Here is a 22,936-nt window from a genome sequence, read left to right on the forward strand (position 1 = left end):
TTTTCTTGTTAGCTTGGCCTTTCTCCAAATTTATTTTCTAGAGATTTTGAATACTGCATCCAAGCTCATGTGTTAAGTTGTTTGTATTGAATATTGCCCCCAGTTTGCACCATCCCATAACTCATGTCCTCTTCAGTCATCCATGTTTTATTTTTAATACCAAGTTCTCTGAACTTTGTAGCAAGTACTTCCTATTGTCAACTACCATTGTATATTAAGTAGCCCATTTACTGTGTTTCTCTTGTCTTTATGCCGAGTGATATCCTCGAAAAATATTTTAATTTTGAAATATTTTAAAAGAATAAATATATAAATATGCTTTATAAATGGAATTTTAAAGGATTTTTTAAAGTAATTACTTATTTATATTTTTACTCAATGTGATTTTTTTCAGCATAGATGCATGAAACCCAAGGACTTCATAGAAAAGACGCCAACAAATAACAAAAGGCTGAAGAAGAAATTGGATCAAATGATTCGGGAGCTAGATTTGAAAAGAACTATTGGTGAGTTTTCAGTAACAAAACAATTAAACTGTAAGCATTTCTTTCAATGGTCCATGCAGGTTGAACGCCGATTTTTCTGACCCCCTCGGTCGGTTCCAGAGCCGTTCTGGATTATCCCTTTTTCTGGACCCACAGAGGTCACGTGATAATGAGATGACATACACCCAGGCCCTGTTAATGACATCCCTTCCACACATCTAAAGCACCATAGAGTGCCAGAAACATGAAGAGAATAAATAGAAAATGCAATCTGAATGTGAATGGAATGATCTGCTGAAGCATCCCTGGCTCGGCCGTTTAGAGCTCGGGCTTCCAACCCCACTCCCGACTGGCAAAGTGCACCATCAAGCCCTTCACCCACCGAAAGGACACAAAGTGCTAGAGTAATTCAGCGGGTCAGGGTCTCTGGAGAACACGGATAGGTGACATCTGGACCCTTCCTCAGACTGATTCAGTCAGCTGAGTTACTCTAGAATATTGTGTCGTTTCACTTTAAAACTTGGCGCCAATGGCGCTGGTCTGCACCAGCGAACACTTCTTCAACGGTTCACATGGCTGTTGTAGCAGCTCGCGTTGTAGCCCCTTGCAATAGTGCTGTTTTCGGGTCGCCACCCCTCTATCCCCACTGCCGCCACCTCCGCCTCATCCCTTGGAGTCGCCGACATACTCCATCTTGGAAGCGATGGAAGGTGAGAGGAGAGGGATCCCCACATTGACTGAACACTTTCTGTCAGCGGGGGCACACTGATGGACGCGCCGTCTCTAGAGGCTAAAACACGAGCGCTACACCAGCCATGTGAACCGGTGAAGAAAGACTCAATGGTGCAGACCAGTGGCGTCGGCAACATTTACTCCAGCACTGTCCTTTCGGATTGGCGTTGGAAACCGGGGCTCTAAATATCCAGGGAGACGGTGCGAGTCGGGGATGGGTTGGCAATTCCTTCTGCTATATTCGACATCAGTTATAAGCGGGTTGTTAAAAAGCAGGCTTACTTTATTGTCTTTGCGAAATAGTCGAGAGAAAAGATTGAGAGCGTATCAACGGAGAGAATGGACCGGAAAGAGCGCTCGCCACTTGCAATGCCATCTGTGGCTGCTCAGGGAATTTCAACTGAGCTCTCGTAATTTTCTCTGGATTTTGGAGGTGGGCAAGACCGCCAGTTGTTGGAAAATCAGTGTTCAACCTGTACTAATATGTTTTGTTGCTGATAAATGCTTCTGAATAAGTTTTATGGGCAAGGTTAATATTAGCTACTGAGAGTAAAGTAAATATATATATAGTTGTAACAAGAATAGGGTGGACCTGTTGGGCCTAAAGCTGTCCTGGATTGGTGTAGCACCCTTCCCTTCCCATTCACCCACTCCATACCCCCTTAAGTCCCCTTTCCCCCCTCCTCCCCTCACCCAATCACCCACTCCATCCCCCTCAACCCCCCTTATCCTCTCCTCCCCCCTCCACTCTTAGGGGCTCTCCGGCACACTTCCCCCCCCCACCAACTCCTCCACTCTTAGAAAACATACATACAAGATGAGTTTGGGCCCAAATCTCTCCTGCGGGCCTGGCACCCTCCGTATAAACCTCCTGCGACTAGCAGCAGGAGAGTTCCTCACCCCACCCCCCCCCCCCCCCCATTGGCCGCCACGCTCGTCACTCGTGCGGGTCCTGCCCCCCCTCCGAGCGGCAACCCTCCCCCAACTGTGCACGCGCGGATGCGACGGCCATCTTACGTAAGTATTAAAGTTTTAAAATGATTTTCAAATCTCTCCTGTGGGCCTGGCAATCCTCCGTGCAAACCTCTCCTGCGGGCCCATTGTGACGTCAAATGCAGCTGACGGCTAGGGCAATGGAAAGGTTAATTTTTTTATTTAAAAATCTCAATAACTTTAAAAATATAACACCAATTTGAAAGAAACTTCCTCCAGCCCACCCCAGGACAATGGTGAGTAGGGTGGATCTAACATTGTCACGCTATCTTGTTCAGTTTTGGCTTTATTTCCGGATCAACGGACACAAACAAAAGGCACAAACAGCACAAACAAACGCCAAATGGTCAAACAAACAAGATGAGAGTTTTAGTAATATATCGATTTGACTTGCAATTAAACACGAACATACTGCATCATTGTGACACTGAATGGCTGGAGCCTGCAAGGACACTTAACACAGTTTTGTTGTGTTTATTCTCTATTCCTTTTTAGCAATTTCACATGACATCCAGCATGACAATACCTTGTAGCTACAATGGTTATTCCCTTTATCTTGTAACTGTACACTGTAGACGCTTGATTGTAATTCATGTATAGTTTGTACACTGACTGGATAGCACGCAACAAAAAGCTTTTCACTATCTCAGTACACGTGACAATAATAGACTAAACTCAACTTTATCGACAAGTATATGTCGTCCAGTTAAGTTGACAAGAGCCTTGTCAAAGCTTTTTTGAATTGCCTGTTATGAACTATTCAACAATGTGCACAATGCATAAGGATACAAATCTTGCTTGTTAGCATCAAGTAAATTCACAGCAAAAATGGGAAAGTTTCATAGATTCAGGGTTTTTTTTTACTTAAAGAAATTCTACAAGATAATATCTACATAACTGCAGATGCTGGTTTATACCAAAGATTGACACAATGTGCTGGAGTAACTCAGTGGGTCAGGCAGCATCTCTGGAGGAAAAGGATGGGTGACATTTCAGTTCGGAAGAAGGGTTCTGACATGAACTGTCACATGTTTTTCTCCAGAGATGCTGTCTGACCCATGAGTTACTCCAGCACTTTGTGGCTATCTACAATTAACACATCAGTTAAAGAACAGTGGTCTCGACCCGAAACGTCACCCATTCCTTCTCTCCCGAGATGCTGCCTGACCTGCTGAGTTACTCCAGCATTTTGTGAATAAATCGATTTGTACCAGCATCTGCAGTTATTTTCTTATACTACTGGTTGCTCCACTGCGATTTCTCTTCGAGGTATGTCCACTTTGAAGAAGTTCTCCTCCTCTCTTCGACGAGCGGGTCTCGACCCGACACGTCACCCATTCCTTCTCTCCCGAGATGCTGCCTGACCTGCTGAGTTACTCCAGCATTTTGTGAATAAGTTAAAGCACAGTGTAAGTTTTATTGAAAGTCATGGTACATCTTTCACTCGAGTTTTCCAAAAATACAAAGGAGAGATTTAAAATCCTATTTCTTTAGTTAGTTAAAAAAATATGACACATTTTAATTGGGTAAATGGAGCAATTTTGGAGGGTGGGGGTCAGTAACTTTCCCATTGAATTGCAATTGTTGAGGCGGGAGGAGATCACCCTCTGGTTAACAGGATATTGATATAACCTTTGATTATTTCCTGTGATTAAATTTTAAATGAGAGTGATCTGAATAAATAATTGAAGCTGAGGAATATGCAAGGGAACACACAACATTGAATTTAGTTTGCATTTCTCTTCCAAAGAATCTGAATCAAGATCAGTCAAATATCTTCTCTGTGCTGTAAAGAAATGTTCCCAAATATTCCATGTAAAGTATACTGACTCTTGAATCTTTATGTGGCATTGAACATTTTGCCAAGAAAAGAAGACGATCTTTGTGCAGAAATTGATTCATTATTTTCTCAGTCCTAATTTAAATTCGATTTTTTATTTTCAAAGGAGCTGATCTGAATTTGCTCTCACTTGAAGAGGAAGCTGCAGCTCTTAATAGCAGCAATGTTGAATTGGTTCCTCTCAGTCATTTCTGTGAAATGGAAAAGAGATTGAAAGAAATGATAGAAAAAAGAAAAAACCTTTCCCCTACCGGTGAGTTCTTGCATACGTTTTCAGGACGAGGATATTACTTTGTTCTTGTTTAAGTGAACATGCCTTCAATTTATATTATTTACTGATAAAATGGTCATTGGACACATGCTGATTATTAAATAGCTGCTGCCATTACCCTTCAAACTTAGACATTTTAGAGATGCAATGTCAGACCTCCCAACCCTTCCAAATTGGCGGAAAGTTTCCACTTTCTTATTTCATTTCCACCATTCTGATTTTGCCTCACATTTTTCTGCAAAACACATGCCTTGCCGCTGGCCTGGTCTGGCCTCACCTCGTCGCTGGCCCAGCCTCGCCGGGCCACTGGCCCGGCCTCATCTCGCCGCTCGCCTCGCCGCTGGCCTGGCCTTGCTGTGGAGAGTGAGGCCCGTTGATGTTGAGAGGTGATGGGGAGGGGGGGGGGTTGGGATGCGGGGGAGGGGGGCAGTGGAGTGGGAGGAGGGAGTGGGGGTCAGGGGGTGGAGGAAGGGAGGGGAAGGGTGTGGGAGTGGATTTGGGGGGAAAGGGGAGGAGGGTGGGGGGAGTAGGGGGGGGGAGCGGGGGTGGGGGGGGTGAGTAGGGTTGGGGGGTACATGGACCGTTGTGATTTGCTGTTGAAGCAAGTATGTCTTCAATTTAATTAAGTATGTGCAGTTTTTTAAATGAAACTTTCTTTTATGTAGTTGCATGTCTTGTTGCTTTTTTTTTAGTATGGCTGTGTGGTAATTCGAGTTTCACTGTATTGGTACATGTGACAATAAACAGACCTTTGAACCTTTGAAACAGGCATTCGGCTCAACGAGTCGAATCACCCATAAACCTGTTCTATCCTACACACTAGGAATAATTTATAGAAGTCAATTAACCTACAAACCTGCACCTTTTTGGAATTTGGGAGTAAACCGGAGCACCCGGAGAAAACCCACGAGGTCACAGGGAGAATGTATACACTCCGTGCAGACAGCAACCTGGCCCGGGATCGACACCTACTCACAACCTGACTCCAGCTTGAAAAGGCTGGACCCTTCCCCACCCACCCCTCTCCAATCACCACTTAACACCCACTTACAGCTCGACTGCAAAAGACTGGGGCCTCGTCCACTACCCACGAATGAACGACCAATGGTGGCGCCCCCGGTTTTGCCCCGGTGGTGGAAATTTTCTTGTAGGTTATGTTAACGGCAAAAAAAGGCTGATTTAGGCACTCGATCGTGAAAAAGGCATTATCTTGCTGAAATCATCAAAAATAGAAATCATCAATACATGGCAAAATCCTGGCTCTACTTACCACCATTGGATCTGATATAATTATGCATGTTTCTTGTCTTTCAGCTTCTCAGAAGTCTCGGTTGACATCGGCTTCTGAACTCTCTCCTTGCCATCCGGACCTTGGGGAATCTCCATCAGCATTAGCAAAGGCATTGTTTGCAGGCAAGTGGAGTAAAAGATGTAGAGCCTGAGCTTCTTGAATTTTCATGACCTTTAATTAAAAATGCCAAAGATTGTTCATCTCGTGTACCTGTGTTAGGGAGTGTATTTAATTTTAGTAGAACTGATCGGAAAAAAAGGTTGAAATTATGAGATCTGCAGACAAGATATTGTAGCAAATGGAACTGTAATGATGTAGCAAGGCTGGGAACCATTTGATCCATTTTGGCCTTTTGCTGGTTCTCTGGGCACCCCCGCCTTCCCATTCTCTAGGAGAGACCCTCCCATACCTTTTTTCTCTCCGCACAGTTGAAAATGTGGAGTGGTACAGTGGAATAGCAGTAGTTTTGGCGCTTGCATGTGTAAATATGCAAAATGGATTTCACTGTGCAGTTGCACATGTAACAAATAAATCTCCATAGAAACATTGATTAGAGCGCCAGTGACTTTGGTTCGATCCTGACTGTGTGCTGTAACAAATTTCATTTAGTTATTAGATCGTAGTTCTTTAAACATGGTCAAGGAAAGAGCGTTCATGTCGCGGCCCTGTTTCCACCAATCTGTTCACCACCACGCACAAGAAGTGCAAGACGCCATTGTATGTAGATGCCAAGATGTGTGTTCAGTTCTGGGGGAACAGTTTCTAATCTTGTGATGTGGACTCGATAAGAAATAGTTCTTTAAACGCCAATTAATTTTATTTTGGGATTATTGTTTCCAAGGTTTGATGTGTTGCTCACTGAGCTGCAGGCCTTAAGATTATACATCTTAAAACTCCTGCCGTATCTTCACCCTCACCTGTGACCTTCCCCTCTCTGATGATGAGCTACCTACCCTCTGTTGCTCTTAATTTAGTTTAGTTTAGAGATGCAGTGTGGACTTGGGTCCATCGGCCAATGAGTCTGCGCCGACCAGCGGTGACCTATACACTAGCAGTTTCCTACACAGTAGGGACAATTCACAGATGCCAATTAACCTAGATACCCCCACGTCTCTGGGATGTAGGAGGAATCAGCTTCTGGAGGGAACCCACTCGGTCAAACTGAGAATGTGCAAACCCTGCACAGATGGCACCCGAGGTCAGAATTGAACCCAGGTCTCTCGTGCTGTGAGGCTGAAGCTGTACTGCATTCTTTGGGGCAATCTTCGCCATCTGAAGAGGATTACTACATATTTGGAGACAATAGTGTCTTTCCATATGAACGCTGGCACCTTGGGTGCATCCTATCCAAATGGTTGACGATCCTCCTTTTGAGGGCAACCAATCTTAACACCTGTTTGTTCCCTACCTACATTGAATCTTCTTGCTGATTCCTTTCCTGCAACTTCCCTTGAGAAGACGGGCATACCTATGGACTTGGGACTCCTCGTGACGCAGAGCGGTGCAGGTTTTTTAAATCTTGTTCCAACTAGCTTCAGAGCTAGAGAAGAACTGATATTTGAAGATTTGTAGAATTGCATCATTGGGTGAAGAGAAATTAATCGTAGTTCACTCAAATCTGGCAGTTTGAAAACCATGCCCTTGGTACTGACACATTCAAATAATTTACAATGTAGGATTTTGTGGTATTTAGATGAAATATGATTCATTTCTCTTCACTCGATTACTGTAAATTCTTGTACATGTCCACTACCAATTTTTCGGTAACTGATGGTCCGGCACCTCCTTTAATCCTGACAGGAATGAGTAAGTAAATCTATGATGAGCGTTTGTCGGCACTGGGCCTGTACTCGCTGAAGTTTAGAAGAATGAGGGGGGACCTCATTGAAACTTACAGAATAGTGAAAGGCTTGGATAGAGTGGATGTGGAGAGGATTTTTCCAATAGTGGGAGAGTCTAGGACGAGAGGTCATAGCCTCAGAATTAAAGGACGTTCTTTTAGGAAGGAGACGACAAGAAATTTCTTAAGTCAGAGGATGGTGAATCTGTGGAATTCTTTGCCACAGTAGACTGGAGGCCAAGGTAGTGGATATTCTTACGGCATAGATAGATTCTTGATTAGTACAGGTGTCAGAGGTTATGGGGAGAAGGCAGGAGAATGGAGTTCGGAGGGAGAGATCGATCAGCCACGTATGACCTAAAATTGAAATCCCTCTCCAGGGGATGTGGGGCGTGGGCCGGGTGAGGCTGCCGATCTCGATCCCATCGGGACTTCGACAGCTGATCGGCGGGTTGAATTTGCTCCATGTGACTGGCTGTGGAACTCCTGCTCGGCAGGAGCCGGCAGATCAGTTTCCACAGCTGACTTCCATGGCCGACTTTGTGGGCCAATATCTCAGCTGCCTAGGCAGACTGTTCTGGTACCGTTGTATTTGTCTCGGAGGCTGTGACCTCCAGAAAAGCTCTGGAACCAAAGATGCTGAGAAAGGAAGCCAGTGGTGGACCTGTATTGTAAATGATTTGAATGTGTTCAAGGGCATGATTTTCAATCCACCTTTACAAAGAGTAAAGAATTTGACTGGTTGGTAGACAGGAACTACAGATGCTTGTTTATACTGAAGATAGACACAAATTGCTGGAGTAACTCAGCCAGGCAGCATCTCTGGACTCGTTATCACCTCATCCCCAGCCATCAAAGGGCCATTATGGGCTCCACCCTTCCTTGGCCATCTGTTGCTTGCCCTGCTTTGTGCTGGCCTTTTCTTACCTCCAGTTCCTCCCCTGACCAGCATCTCCAGCACTTTGTGTCTATCTCCAGGAGATTAAAGTCAGGTTGAATGCATTGTCGACATGATGGGCGACATTTTAAAATTCAGTCAAATACGTGTGGTACTATAAGAGAGGAACAAGTCGAGCACAAGTGGGTGTAGCAAATAGCAGACAGTGATAAAAAAGGCATATGGTATGTTTGCCTTAATCGGTCAGGGCATTGAGTATAGGAGTCTGGAAGTCTGACTTCAATTGTTTTCACGGGAATGTCAGATGCTGAGGGCAGACCTGATAGGACCAGATAATATTATGGGAGGCATAGGTAGGGTAGACAGTCGGTACCTTTTTTCTAGGGTTGAACTTTTCTGGACTAGAGGACATAGCTGTAAGGTGAGAGGGGCAAAGTTTAATGGAGATGTATGGGGCAAATTTTGCACTGTCAGGGATGGTGTTTGAGACAGATACGCTAATGGCATTTAAGAGGCTTTGAGATTATCGCATGGATTTGCAGGGAATGGAGGAAAATGGATCACATGCAGGCAGAGGCGATTAGTTTAACTTGGCATGTTCGACACAGACATTGTGGACCAAAGAGCCTGTTCTTGTGCGGCACTGTGGTATGTCCTGTGTTCAAAACTGTTTATGGTGGTGGTTCACTAGATGAATAACAAACCACACCACCCTATATTCCATTAGTTCTATTTTGCTTGATTTCCTTGGTGTTAACTATCATTTTGTTAGTGTCATTGGTTTCCATTTTACAAATCCTATTGCATTTTTACGGCTTACTTTATAGTGCATGTAAGAATTAAATTATTTGTTACAGACCAGTACGAAATTGATTCAGGAGGTGCATCTTCTGGAGGTGCATCTTTAAATAAAACCTCGGGCAAATATGCCCACGAAAACAAGGCTCCACTTTCAGCAGAAGCTCCGGAAGGGCAAACAGGTCACCATTCCAGCCAAGAGATTTTTACACGCGGAATGCATTTGGTGAAATCACCACAGGTTGAAAGCGGCAAAACCTTACTGCGACGGGTGAGGAAGTCTATTTCTAAAATGAAATCTCCACTTCCGAAGAGGCAGAGTGCCAAAGCTGTACTCCATTGTGTTGAAGCGTCAGTCAGCTCGTGCAGTAAGAAAGCGATCCAAAGTTATTCTGAGGGAAGTGTGGAAGCATTGAACAGTGCAGCAGCAGACCTAAGGCTTCGTAATGCACAAAGCCACAAGATCGTACAGTTACCTCTCGCAGTAAAGTCAGCAGCCTCTGAAGACGATCAAAATCTCACGCAAACCAATTTTCCCTCGAATGAATGTTACAAAAATTATGCTTCACGTCCGATATCAAATCTTTCTACAGGAACTAAGAATCAGTTGAGCTTAAAGAAAAATAGAAAGTTATGGAAGGACGATTTTACTTGTTTTAAATCACCGAGAAATGACCCATTGGAAGCGTGCGACTGCTCTGACGAAAATGACGCGTGCCCCATCAAAGAGGACCTGCTGGCGTACGAGGACTTCTTTTCTCCAGTTAACCTGAATGGCAAAAACAATCCAAGATGTACATTGGGCATGCTTCCACCGAAATCGCCGAGTCCTCCCAATATTTTTGGGAGTGGTAAGCAGAAGAGAAAATTGCAAGAAATGGATCCACAAACTTCTGCGGATAGAACTAAAAAGGCAAGAAGTGCGACAAATGTCAGTGTTGAAGAGCAACCTGGTGCTGGTTTTTATGGCCAACATGTGAATGCAGCTGCACTGACTGGTGAAAATGTTTCTCTTCAGCCAGATGCCGCTAAAGCTCAAATGAAAAAGAAATCTCACATAAAAGAACTATTTCAATACTTTCTTGATGAATTGGGGGTACTGCCAAACGACTTGCCTGAAAGAAAAGAGCCAGGCCAACATCATGAGAAGAAAAGGATGGATTTGCTTCCTAAACACAACAGTGATTTTAAACCATCAATGTTACGCCATGAAACACAAGCCTTTTCTGTGATTTCGTTGCTGCCCTGCGATGAATCGAATGAGAAAGAGAACGAGAAAGAAGTGCAGTGCCATCAAGAGGACAATTTGGCCACGGGCATCTTAAAATTGCAAAGTGTTGACAGTGACTTGGATGGCAACCCTCAGAGTGGGCCCAACCAAAGTATGTGATCAGGTTTGATTCTACTTCTTAAAGTAATAAAGATGATTCTTTATCCCATTACGGGTTAAATCTGTTAACCAAGTGGGGGTGATTATTTCAAATGGACGATGTCAGTCTCATCATAAGGGTACCTGGTGGGGGGGGCGGGGAGGAGGTAGAGAGAGTATTTTTATATAATACTAGAATCTGAAGCAAATAAAAACTGCTGGACTAACTCAGCGTGGAGAGGAATGAGCAGATGACTATTTGGGTCAGGGCCCTTTTCATGGACTGAGAAATTAGCCGGGGAATGGCCAGTGTAAAGAGGTGAGGATGAGGAGTGGAGCAAGAGCTGGTAAGCAATTAGGTGGCTCCACTCTTCTACTCCAGCCTCGGTCGCTACTTCCACCCTCCTCGCACTTATCTGACTGTGTGTTATCTGAGTCAATTCCCTCCTCGCTGAATCCACCTTTCACTTACTCGTACTTGCCCCACTCCCCTCATCACCACCATACTAGCCACCTCCCCTCTACTCTCTAAGTCCAGGTGAAGGGCCCTGACACAAAATGTCATCTGTCCACTTTTCTCCACAGATGCTGAGTTCTTCCAGTACCTTTTTTTTGCTACACAATATCTAGGGCTAGAAAAGTTCCAGTATGTGGCCTTTAAAAATTCTAGGACCAAAATAAAAAGAGTTGCAATTCAGTATTTTAAGTGTTTTATATTTACATATGTCTTTTGCAGTGAAATGATTTGAGGAATTCTCAAAAGGTATTCAAAATTGAAAATTTCTTTCAGATGAAGAAAACGATTAAAAATTAGCTCAAGATGCTCTGGTGCAACTCTACAGAGCTTGGCATGTTTATAAGTTATGGGGGCAGATTTAGGCCATCTGGTCCATCAAATCTACTCTGCCATTCAATCATGGCTGATATATCTTTCCCTCTTAACCCCATTTTTCTGCCTTCTCCCCATAACCCCTTGATAAGCTTGATAGCGTATTTAGTCAGACATACTTAGGGGTGGGTGGCAGTATTGAAATTTCCTCTGTTTGTACATCAACCATAATTGTTTTCACCTTTTTTTTGTTGAGAACTCTTGACTTTTTCACTGCTCTTTTGATGACATTGCTTAATTCTGTTCAGGGATTCCACAACACTATATGCTAACAATGTGATTAACTTGACTGCTATTCTGAATCATTGTTCTGGAGACAAATTTTTAAATTCCATTGCGGCATTTGACAAAACTGAATGCCAAGTAAATGAATAAGCTAGAATTTTTAAAAACTGGCAGCAGTAAAGATGCTACTGTTAAGTTGTAAAAAACATTCTCGTTCGCTAATGTCCTTCAGAGAATTAAATTTGGGGGTAAACCAGCATCTGCAGTTCCTTGTGTTCACATAAGATTTGCTAAACTTGTTCCATCTAGCCTGTTTTCACTCCAGATCTACCATTGCATTTGATATTTAACTGAAAAGGTCAAGCAAGCTAATCAGCACAGGAGTAATTAAGGATAGATCAGCCTGTTAAAAAGCATGATTTTAACAGTTTTTTTTGTCATGGGGTACATCATTGCATGAATTTGACAAAAAAAAGTTAAATTTAGTGAAAAACAAAAAGGAACTGCAAATGATGGTTTACAAAAAATAACACAAAGTTCTGGAGTACCCAGCAGAGTCAGGCAGCATCTCTGTAGAATGCGACCTATCCATGTTCTCCAGGGTTGCTGCCTGACCTGCTGAGTTACTCGGGTAAAATGTAGCTTTTCTTGAAAGGCCAGCCCAGTGAAATGTAAACCACTTGGCCTGGTGCTAAGCTAAGCACCTTCCAGCAGAGGTCTCTGTGAAGCATTTGGGTGCATCATCACCTCTATGGTTCAACACTTTCATTCTTCGTCAGAGACACCAAAATACAGTGCTTTCAAATTTGAAATGTGGGTTCGGGTGTGACTATTAGTATTTGTTAAAACTTTCATGCCAGTTTGAATTCTTTTTTTAAAAGTGTTATTAAATGTTGTCATGGCAACAAAAGTTTTGGTTTATATTTGCTCATTATTGTGATGTAATAGCAATAAATTTCAATTGTATCCTTCACCCATATCTGTCAAGCATAATTTGCCATGTAGGAAGGAACTGCAGATGCTGGTTTACAGCAAAGATTGACACAAAAAGCTGGAGTAACTCAGCGGGACAGGCAGCAGCTCCGCCTGACCCACTGAGTTACTCCAGTATTTTGTGTATCTTAAGCATTTATTGCCCCTTGTTCTTCCTCTTGGGTGCTTCCATCCACATCATCGGCTTTCTTCTACATCCTTCCTTCACGCCTTGCACAGGAAGTAGAGACTCAATTTTTAGAGTTTGCGAGGGGGAATGTTTTAATGTTTTTAAAATTTCATAAACGTGGGAAGAATATATCCAATATAAATTAGTCAGATTGATAACTTTTGATATGGGAACAATTGCTCTCTGCTGTCGCAACAAAACAGCTCCCACAATGTGAAATTTGAAAGTGAATTTTGAATCAAAGTGAATGTACAAACAACCAAAAAAAAGCATGATTTTAACAGTTTTTTTTGTCATGGGGTACATCATATTTTTATTACTTTTATAGTCATAGAGTGATACAGCGTGGAAACAGGCCCTTCAGCCCAGCTTGCCCACACCAGTCAACATGTCCCAGCTACACTAGTCCCACTGGCCCACATTTGGTCCATCTCCCTCCATACCTGTCCAACTGTTTCTTAAATGTTGGGATAGTCCCTGCCTCTACTACCTCCTCTGGCAGCTTGTTCCATACGCCCACCACCCTTTGTGTGAAAAAGTTACCCCTCAGATTCCTATTAAATCTTAATAGGAAATAAAATATATTTCTTCACAGCAACTTAATACAATGATGCCACAAATGGCGAGTTGGACTATTCAGTTTAAAAAAGATGTACAAAATTTGGAAACACATAATTAAATTTACTTTGGTAAATTCTCCCATTCAAAAACCTGAAATCTGGCAAGATAATACAAGTGGACAGGCACATGGAAAGGGAAGATTAAGAGGGATATGCTCCAAACACAAGCAAACGGAACTAGCTTGCATTGGGCATCTTGGTCGACATGGACAAGTTGGGCCGAAGGACCTATATGACTAGGTGGGATTGCATTACATATCTTGAATGAAATGTTGACTTTGCAACCAATTGTCAGCCCTGCAGGGAATTCATGCTAACAAGCATCATGTTTTGACATAAAAATAATGGTCTTTGGAATATATAATTTTTCAGAGCGCACAGAAGCTATTTGTCTGATCAGATGTGTAACATGGTTCCAATATATTATTTCTAATTCATTGGGAATGGCTTTCCAAATCTCCCATGACATGGCTGGCTTTCCTGTTCCCCACCGTTGCATCCTAGGTACTTCTCATCCAACCTGTCTCTGATTATCTGACTTTTGACTCCCCATCTACCTCCTGTTCTCACTCTCATTTTCCCTTCTTTGTACCTGCCTTTAACCTGTATTGTGCCAATTTAATTTATTTCGCACTCTCCTGTTTTCACCATTTTCTCTCTTTTTCTGTACCTCTATGGCTCTTTTTTCACTCCCCATCTGCTTTTGTTGCTATCTCTCCATCTTATTGTTGCATTGTTTCCATCCTCTACCTCGCCTTGGCCCCAAAGCAATCAAATGGACCGAGACTGCCAAAGAGATGAACTGATGGTGGAATGTTTCTGTAAATGGAACTGTAGGTTAAGCACCTGCCTCAACCCCAGCATGGGGATTTGATCCTGACATCCAGTGATTTGTGTATGTGTTCAGTTTGCATCTTCTCCCTGTGACCATTTGGGTTTCTTCCAGTGCTTTGGTCTCCTCCCGCTGCACACAAATACATTGCCGGTTTACAAAAAAAGACAGTGCTGGAGTAACTCAATGGGTCAGAGAAGATGGATAGGTGACGTTTCAGGTTGGAGCCCTTCAGATTCCAGTTTGAAGGAGTGTTCCGACACGAAATATCACCTATCCATGTTCCCAGTCTGAAGAAGGGTCTCGGCTCAAAAAGTCACCTATCTGTATTCTCTGGGAATGCTGCATGATCCTTTTCTCTAAGCTGTGCAGTATTCAAGGCATTGTTGGTCTCTTCTATCAATGACGTGTAGCAAGATACCTCCCCATGTAGACTTCTGGACCTACAGTGAATCTTAATTCATCTTCTCTCCAATGGAGATTTGACCAGGGCTGCATCTCCAAACTTTAACAGTTTCATTCCCATTGCTACACGAGAGGATTACTGTTATTTTTGAATTTTTTAAAATATTATCATTTTAAAAAAAATCAATTTTGGCCTAGTGCAAATTTCAACCAGCTTGAAATCACTGTTTAACCAGGTTGTAATAAAAAACTTTTTCTTCTTCCAAGGCAGTCCCTCAAGATTGAGGATGAATTGTTTCCATGAAGAGAAAAACAATTCAATTGAAGGAGCAAATACAACCAATAATTGCATAAGGAAGAATGTGAAGGTAAGTGCAACTTGTTAATGACTATTACACACATGTGGTTCTTTGAGCTTAGATTATGTCACAAGCATTTTTCAGTTGAGTTTTGATTTTCAGTGGAGAAGACCTAGTTTTCTGCAGCATAGAATACCTTCTGATGGTCACGAATCCCCCCAATAAGCAAATGATGTCTTGCCCTAATCTTTATTGAATCGTTAGATGAGTGCACCCTTCATCTTTGGAGATGCTGCCTGACCCGCTGAGTTACTGAAGCACTCTGTGTCCTTGTATACCCTTCTTCAGGTTTACCTTAAAATATCCTAATTTTTCGAGGTATGCATAATAGTGAACTGAATGCAAACTTGATTCGTCAAACAAGGGCGCAACCTTTTGGTCAATTCATTCGTTGGGGGGGGAGGGGGGGCGGTGGTGTGAGACGTTGGGGTGGTGGGAGGAATGGGAACAAGTAGAAACTATTTGGGATCAAGGTAATTTAAGATGATGGCTCATGCATTGGAATTTGGGAGGTCATCTCATTGTCCCTAAATTGATAAAAACCAGGAGTGTTATTCCAATGGTTTCTTGATTTGTCACATGTACCAGATACAGTGAAATACATTTGTTGCAGACATCTCAGCAATACTATCCCTGTACATAAGCACAATCAACCCAGTTAGTACAGTATGAACAGAACGGCCCACAGAAGAGTCCATATACAAAAGGTGCCATTTTACAGTCCCAGCTACCTGGACACGTTAAATGGCTGATGAATTGTTTGACTTGTTAATTAAGCATGCAACATATCTCCCTAATACCCAAAAATCAAAGCAGCCACAGCCAGATATAAAAACAGCTTTTTTCCGCGAGTAGTAGCTCTACTCAATAACCAAAAGTCTGCAGTCTCTTTTTGCTCTGGTTTATTTCACTCACATTTTTAACTGTAATGTATTCTTAATGTTTTAATGTTTTATGCTTTATTCGTATTATTTACTGTATGTTCGTGTTGCTACTTGCGAGTGGACCACCAAGGCACATTCCTTGTATGTGTACATACTTGGGCAATAAACATATTCATTCATTCAAAGAAGAAAAGGATGAGACAGACTGTGACGAGGCAGCCACTGAGGCGCAGCCTCATGGAGATTTCCCAACGTGGTCTAACCAAAGTTTTATACAGCTACAAAATAATTTTTGTATGTGATGCTCTGACTGATGAAGGCAAACATACTGTATCCCTTATTTGTTTCCCTGTCTATATATTGCCACTTCCAGAGAGTGATGGACTTCCACTCCAAGATCCTCCTGTGCATTAATGTTGTTCAAGTTCCAGTCATTTCTTATATATTTTCCCCTTACATTTGATCTCTCAAAGTGCAACCCTCACATTTGTCAAGGCAAAACTCCATCTTCTATTTAGATTTTCGAGATATAGCTTGGAAACAGCCTCTTCGGCCCATCGAGTCCACGCTGTCCTGCGATCACCCTTACACTAGCATTATCCTACATACTCGGGACAATTTACAGAAGCCAATTAACCTACAAACCTGTATGCCTTTGGACTGTGGGAGGTTACTGGAGCACCTGAGGAAAACCCACGTGGTCACAGGGAGAATGTACAAACTCCGTACAGACCACACCTTAGCCAGGATCGAACGTGGGTCTCTGGCACCGTGAAGCAGCGGTTCTACTGTTGCGCCATTTTGCCACCCATGTATCCTATTGGTCTAGTTCCTGCCTGTATCATTTGACAACCTTCCTCACTATCCTCAATTTCACCAATTTTTATGTTGCCTACAAACTTCCCAAACTTCCTCATCAATGCACCTGTATTTTTGTCCACGCAAATATTGAGCAAGCCATGAAGATGATTTTGGTGGAATAATGTCAGATATGAGAGGGTTAAGACTTGAAACCTGCTGCAATTTATAATAAAAATGTAATATAAATAAACTGCAGATTCTGGTTCACAGTGCATTCAGAAAGTTTTCAGACCCCTTCACTTTTTCCACATTTTGTTACATTACAGCCTTATTTTAAAATGGATTAAATTCTTTTTTTTAATCATCAATCTACACACAATGCCCCAGAATGAAGAAGCGAAAACATGGGTTTAGATATTTTTTGCAAAGTAATTAAAAAGAAATAACTGAAATATCACATTTACATAAGTATTCTGACCCTTTGCTATGAAAATTGAGTTCATCCTGTTTCCATTGATTATCCTTGAGATGTTTCTACAACTTGATTGGAGTCCACCAGTGGTAAATTAAATTGATTTGGACATGATTTGGAAAGACCATGTCTATTTCAGGTCCCACAGTTGACAGTGTATGTCAGAGCAAAAACCAAGCCATGAAATACGAAGGAATTGTTGGTAGACCTCCGGGACAGGATTGTGTCATTCTTAAATGGAAGAACTTTGGAATCACCAGGACTCTGCATAGAGGTGGCCGCCGCCCAGCCAAACTGAGCAAACTGAGGGGGAGAAGGGCCTTGGTCAGGGAGGTGACCAAGAACCCGATGGTCATTCTGACAGAGCTCTAGAGTTCCTCTGTGAAGATGGGAGAACCTTCCAGAAGGACAACTATATCTGCAGCACTCCACCAATCAGGCCTTTATGGTAGAGTGGCCAGATGGAAGCCACTCCTCAGTAAAAGGCACATGACAACCCGCTTGGAGTTTGCCAAAAGGCACCTAAAGGACTCTCAGACCATGAGAAACAAGATTCTCTGGAATGATGAAACCAAGATTGAACTCTTTTGCCTGAATGCCAAGCGTCACTTCTGAAACCAGGCACCGCTCATCACCTGGCCAATACCATACCTACGGTGAAGCACGGTGGTGGCAGTAGCATGCTGTGGGGATGTTTTTTAGTGGCAGGAACTGGGAGACTAGTCTAGACTGGGGCGGAGGTTTACTTTCCAACAGGACAACGACCCTAAGCACACAGCCAAGACAACGCAGGAGTGGCTTTGTGACAAGTCTGTGAATGTCCTTGAGTGGCCCAGCCACATACGAAACTTTTTCATACATTCATTCATGATACGTTAATAACTTTTATTGTATGAAAGTTATTATCAAACTTTGACCATAATCAGCACTTCTATTTCTGATTGATAATTGTGTTTTTTTCTTAGCCACCAAGAACTCTTGTCATGACAAGCATGCCTTCTGAGTAAGTTTGAATTTAAATTGTTATATTCAAAAGTAATATTCTGTGCAATTTATTGTGTGCAGTTCAGGTTGCCCCATTACTGGAAGAATGTGGAGGCTTTGGAGAGGATCCAGAGGAACCAGAATGCTGCCTTGATTAAGGGTATTAGCTATAAGGGGATGGAGAACAAACTATGATTGTTTTCTCTGGAGCCTCTGAGGCTGAAGGAAGACCTGATAGAAGTATATAAAATTCTAGAGATATAGATATGGTAGGCATTCAGTCCCTTTTTTCCATGGTGGAGATGTCAAAGATCAGAGGGCCTAGCTTTTTGAGAGGGCCAAAGTTTAAAGGAGATATGTTTAGAGATTCAGTTTCAACACAGGCTCTTCAGCCCACCGATTCCTCTCTGACCAACAATCAACTGTTCCCTAGTTCTATCCTACACACTATGGACAATTTACCGAAGCCAATTAACTTACAAACCTGCACATCTTTGGGATGTGAGAGGAAACTGGAGCACCTGGAGAAAACCCATGCGATCACAGGGAGAACATACAAACTCCGTACTGACAGCACCCACAATCAGGATTGAACCCGCGTCTCTGGCGCTGTAAGTGCAGTCTATATTTGCACCATGAAAGATTTCAGAGGGTCCTGAGGTGCAACCTTTTCACACTCAAATACCACCAATATTTAGTATCATCTGCAAACTTACTGTAGGAGCCATTTATGTTTCGACTAGCTACTGTTAGCATATTATATTATTTTGTCTTGATATATCTTGCCGTATTATTTTGGACAGGTGGGGGTAGTTGTTAGACGTACAGGGTGCTATATATATATATAAATATATATATATATATATAGGCATAGGGACTGGGAGTGGTCAGACACAGAGAGGGAGAGTATACAGTTTTCACCAGACCCGTGAGCAGACGGGGGAACAGACCTGGGAAAGACCGGGAGACCTGAAAGCAGACCAGGGTTAGAGCAGCCAGCTATGACTCGTATGCAAAATAGGTACAGCCTGCTGTGTTCATCTCCTTGTTTGTACAACTACTTCAATAAACAACTGGTAAAACGACTGGAAGATCTGTTCTGTTAGGGTTTGCGTAGGTTCATTCCGACTCCCTGTGTAGTAATGGCAATTAGAAAAGAGTTTACTGGAAAAGTCTGGAAGTTGCCATTACACTTACTAATCATGCCACCTATGTTTTCATCCAAATTGTCATAGTCAGTCCGACAGCACGATAGTCCCACCTGCCACAGGTGGTCCATATCCCTCAAAACCTTTCCCATCAGTGTACCTATACATTTTTTTTTTAATGCTGTTTTAGGGTACCTGCTCTGGCAGCTCATTCCTTGCACCCACAGACAATTGTGTGAAAAAATTGCCCGTCACGTTCCAATTAAATCTTCCCACCCTCACCTTAATCCAATGTCCTCTGGTTCTTGATTTCCCCCCTCTGGGTAATAGACTCTCTATTCGCCCTATCTATTCCTTTCGATCTTATACACCTCTATAAGATCACCTCTCAGCCTCCTGCATTCCAAGGAATAAAGTACGAGCCTGCCCATCCTCTCCCTATACCTCAGGCCATCAAGTCCTGGCCACGTCCTTGTATATATTCTCTGTACTCTCTCCAGCTTAAAGTTGGAATAAAAAAAGCTTGGTTAATATATTTAGCAAACAACAGTGCATACAGCATCGACCCCACTTTTTGCAGGCCTCCGCTCTGAAAAACAACCCTCTAAAACTACCCAATGTCTCTTCAAGCTAACTTTGTATCTGTTGGTTTGTTCACCCTGAATCCCATGCGATCTAACTTTCCAGGCCAGCCCACCAGACAGTATCTTGTTGCCGTGAGCAATTTGAACAAAGTGCCTCGCACAGATCGGTTTCTCTATTAAAGAAAGACACAAACTACTGGAGTAACTCAGTGAGTCAGGCAACATCTCTGGATAATAAGGATAGGTGACACTTCGGGTCAGGACCCTTCTTCATCTATCTTTGGTATAAAACAGCATCAGCATTTCTTTGTTTTTTATATCTGTTTCTATATTCTGCATTGTTCTCTTCAGAGTTGTTCCCAAATGCCAGTTTAGTCTCAAGAAAGATAGTGGGAATATGTTAATAATATCTGGCTTCAATGTCTAATTATTTGTGAAAAAGAGCAACTGTGATCTGCATGCTGAATGTCTTTGATATTCCATGATCGTGCTTTAGAAATTTGTTACTATCAATAAATTAATGTGCTGCACACTTCAGACATTTCAAATTCACCAAAATACACTAAAAAGGCACTTTTTTTGTGATGTGTAGGTTTGAATTTGCAAACAGCAACCAAATTTTGTTCATTGATAGCAATTAACTTTGTGACACAACTTCCCTGTTAACAGCATTGAACGTTATGATGTCAAGGGAACAAGTCACACAGAATATGTCTGCACGTGTTTTGTATGACACTCCTGTCTCATAAAATGAAACATTCAAGACAACTTTACTTGGAAGGGGAACCTATTTCCACAGTTTAATATTGGCCTTTTTGCTTTATCTATATTTTGTACAAATAAGCGAGTTTGGTATCTTGACTGCGCATGCCCAGGTTATAGGTCACTCGTGCTAGATATTCTCGCCGGCTGAGCTGCTGCATGTATACAGACCTGCGTTTCATCCGTATTTTCCAGTTTTGCATCTTCGAGGTAAGAAAATACTGCTTTCAAAACTATTAACTTGGTGTATTTCTGGTTAATTTGTACAAAACTACTGAATTTGCTTATTTTCCAGACTTCTGAAGAAGGGTCTCAACCCGAAATGTCACCCATTCCTTCTCTCCCAAGATGCTGCCTGACCCGCTGAGTTACTCCAGCATTTTGTGTCCACCTTCGATTTAAAGCAGCATCTGCAGTTTTTTTTCCTAGAGTTTGAAGGGAGGTGGGCAGAAACAATTTCCCGTTGCAAATTTACAGTTGTGGCTGTCACACACATTCGACATCCACTTATTCAGGTGATACGTGCAACTTCCACAGCCCAAAATTGCACAAATGCGCATGGCTTTGCCCAGTAACAGATAAAACAAAATAAATAACAAAGTCAATCATATGTTAATTCAAATAGGGTCCTGTAAGCATGTCCATTACATACCCGGTACAAGTTACAATGCAAAAGAAAATGGTGCAAGTATATTGAACTAATTTATACAATCATAAGATTATAACAGAAAATTAGAAAGTCAAATCAGAAGAGACATTATCAGTCAGGAACTCGACTAAGTTTTGTACTGCACAACATTACTTACACATGTACATGCAGAACTCATTCAGAAGTCTATTGATAGTTATAGAAATCATACATTTCATCCCCCCCCCCAAACAAAAAACAATAAAAAATGCTTGTTATTCATAGTCGCTCACTCACCGAAGCATAAAGCAATAAAACCTACAAAATCATCGTAGTTTTGTACAAATTAACCATAAATACACCTAGTTAATAGTTTTGAAAGCAGTATTTTCTTATCTCAAAGAAGCAAAACTGGAAAATACAGGTCTGTATACACATAGTAGCTCAGCCGGCGAGAATGTTTAGCACAAGTGACCTATGATCTGGGCATGCGCAGTCGAGATACCAAACTCGCTTATTGACATTGCAAAACTAATCTGTGTTCTTGAACTCCCATGGATCTGTGAAATCTGCTTTTAAAATTTTATCGCACAACTTTGTGAAAATATTGTTGTAACTGTTTTGTATGTTGCATTAAAAAGACATAAAGCGCTGGAGTAACTCAGCAAGTCAGGAAGCTTCTCTGGAAAACATGGATCGGTGATGTTTCTGGTCAGGGCCCTTCTTTAGTCAGAACAGTAGGGGGCCTTCAGTCTTCAGTATGAAGAAGGGTCCTAACTCAAAACGTCGCCTATCTGTTCTCCGGAGATGCTGCCTGAACTGCTGAGTTACTCCGGCATTATTTTTTGTCAACCTGCATCTGCAGTGCCTCTGTCTACATTGTGTGTTGACTTCAACAGGAATCAGACCATTGTAATTCAAATTGTGAAACGGTTTGGTGGCTTTCAGTTCTCGGACAACGTATGTGAAACAACAACCCATGTCGTAGCAGGGCACCCCCGACGCACGTTGAATGTCCTGTTTGGAATTGCCAGAGGCTGCTGGATTTTGTCTTTCAACTGGGTAGGTTAACCTCGCAGAATAATTATCTGTAAAGTTCACTTGAGTGAATGGTGTCCATCCATACAGAAAGGACAAAATACATGACTAAGAAAAGACTATTCTGAATTGTTATCCCCAGGGTAGGGGAATGTTGGAATAGTCCCTGCCTCAACTACTTCCTCTGGCAGCTTGTTCCATACTCCCACCACCGTTTGTGTGAAAATGTTACCCCTTAGATTCCTATTAAATATTTTCCTCATCATCTTAAACCTATATCCTCTGGTCCTCAATTCACCTACTCTGGGCAAGAGACTCTGTGCATCTACCCGATCTATTCCTTTCATGATTTTGTACAACTCCATATGATCACCCCTCATCCGCCTGCGCTCCAAGGAATAGAGTCCCAGCCAACTCAACCTCTCCCTGTAGCTCAGACACTAGTCCTGGCAACATTCTTGTAAATCTTCACTATCTGTAAAGCCACCCACCTTTGTATCATCTGCAAACTTGCTAATCTTGCTGTGTATGTTCTTATCCAAATCATTGATATAGATGACAAACAGGGATGTTACCTGGACTCAAGGGTTTGAGTCAGATGGAGTGGCTGGATATGCTGAAACACT

General features: G+C 42.3%; 1 protein-coding gene across 2 annotated transcripts in view; it reads left to right on the plus strand.

The window, feature by feature from the left end:
• Positions 1-22,936, plus strand: part of LOC144595392 (microcephalin-like) — a 72,888-nt gene that overhangs the window by 13,290 nt on the left and 36,662 nt on the right. For both annotated transcript variants that reach the window (XM_078402894.1, XM_078402893.1), the window contains exons 6-12: positions 395-506; positions 4,157-4,303; positions 5,636-5,734; positions 9,208-10,530; positions 14,918-15,018; positions 18,132-18,169; positions 22,172-22,334. In XM_078402894.1, coding sequence (XP_078259020.1) covers positions 395-506; positions 4,157-4,303; positions 5,636-5,734; positions 9,208-10,530; positions 14,918-15,018; positions 18,132-18,169; positions 22,172-22,334 — 1,983 coding nt within the window. The remainder of the gene's footprint in view (positions 1-394; positions 507-4,156; positions 4,304-5,635; positions 5,735-9,207; positions 10,531-14,917; positions 15,019-18,131; positions 18,170-22,171; positions 22,335-22,936) is intronic.

This window comes from Rhinoraja longicauda, chromosome 7, assembly GCF_053455715.1.
Source record: "Rhinoraja longicauda isolate Sanriku21f chromosome 7, sRhiLon1.1, whole genome shotgun sequence".
NCBI classification, from domain to species: domain Eukaryota; kingdom Metazoa; phylum Chordata; class Chondrichthyes; order Rajiformes; family Arhynchobatidae; genus Rhinoraja; species Rhinoraja longicauda.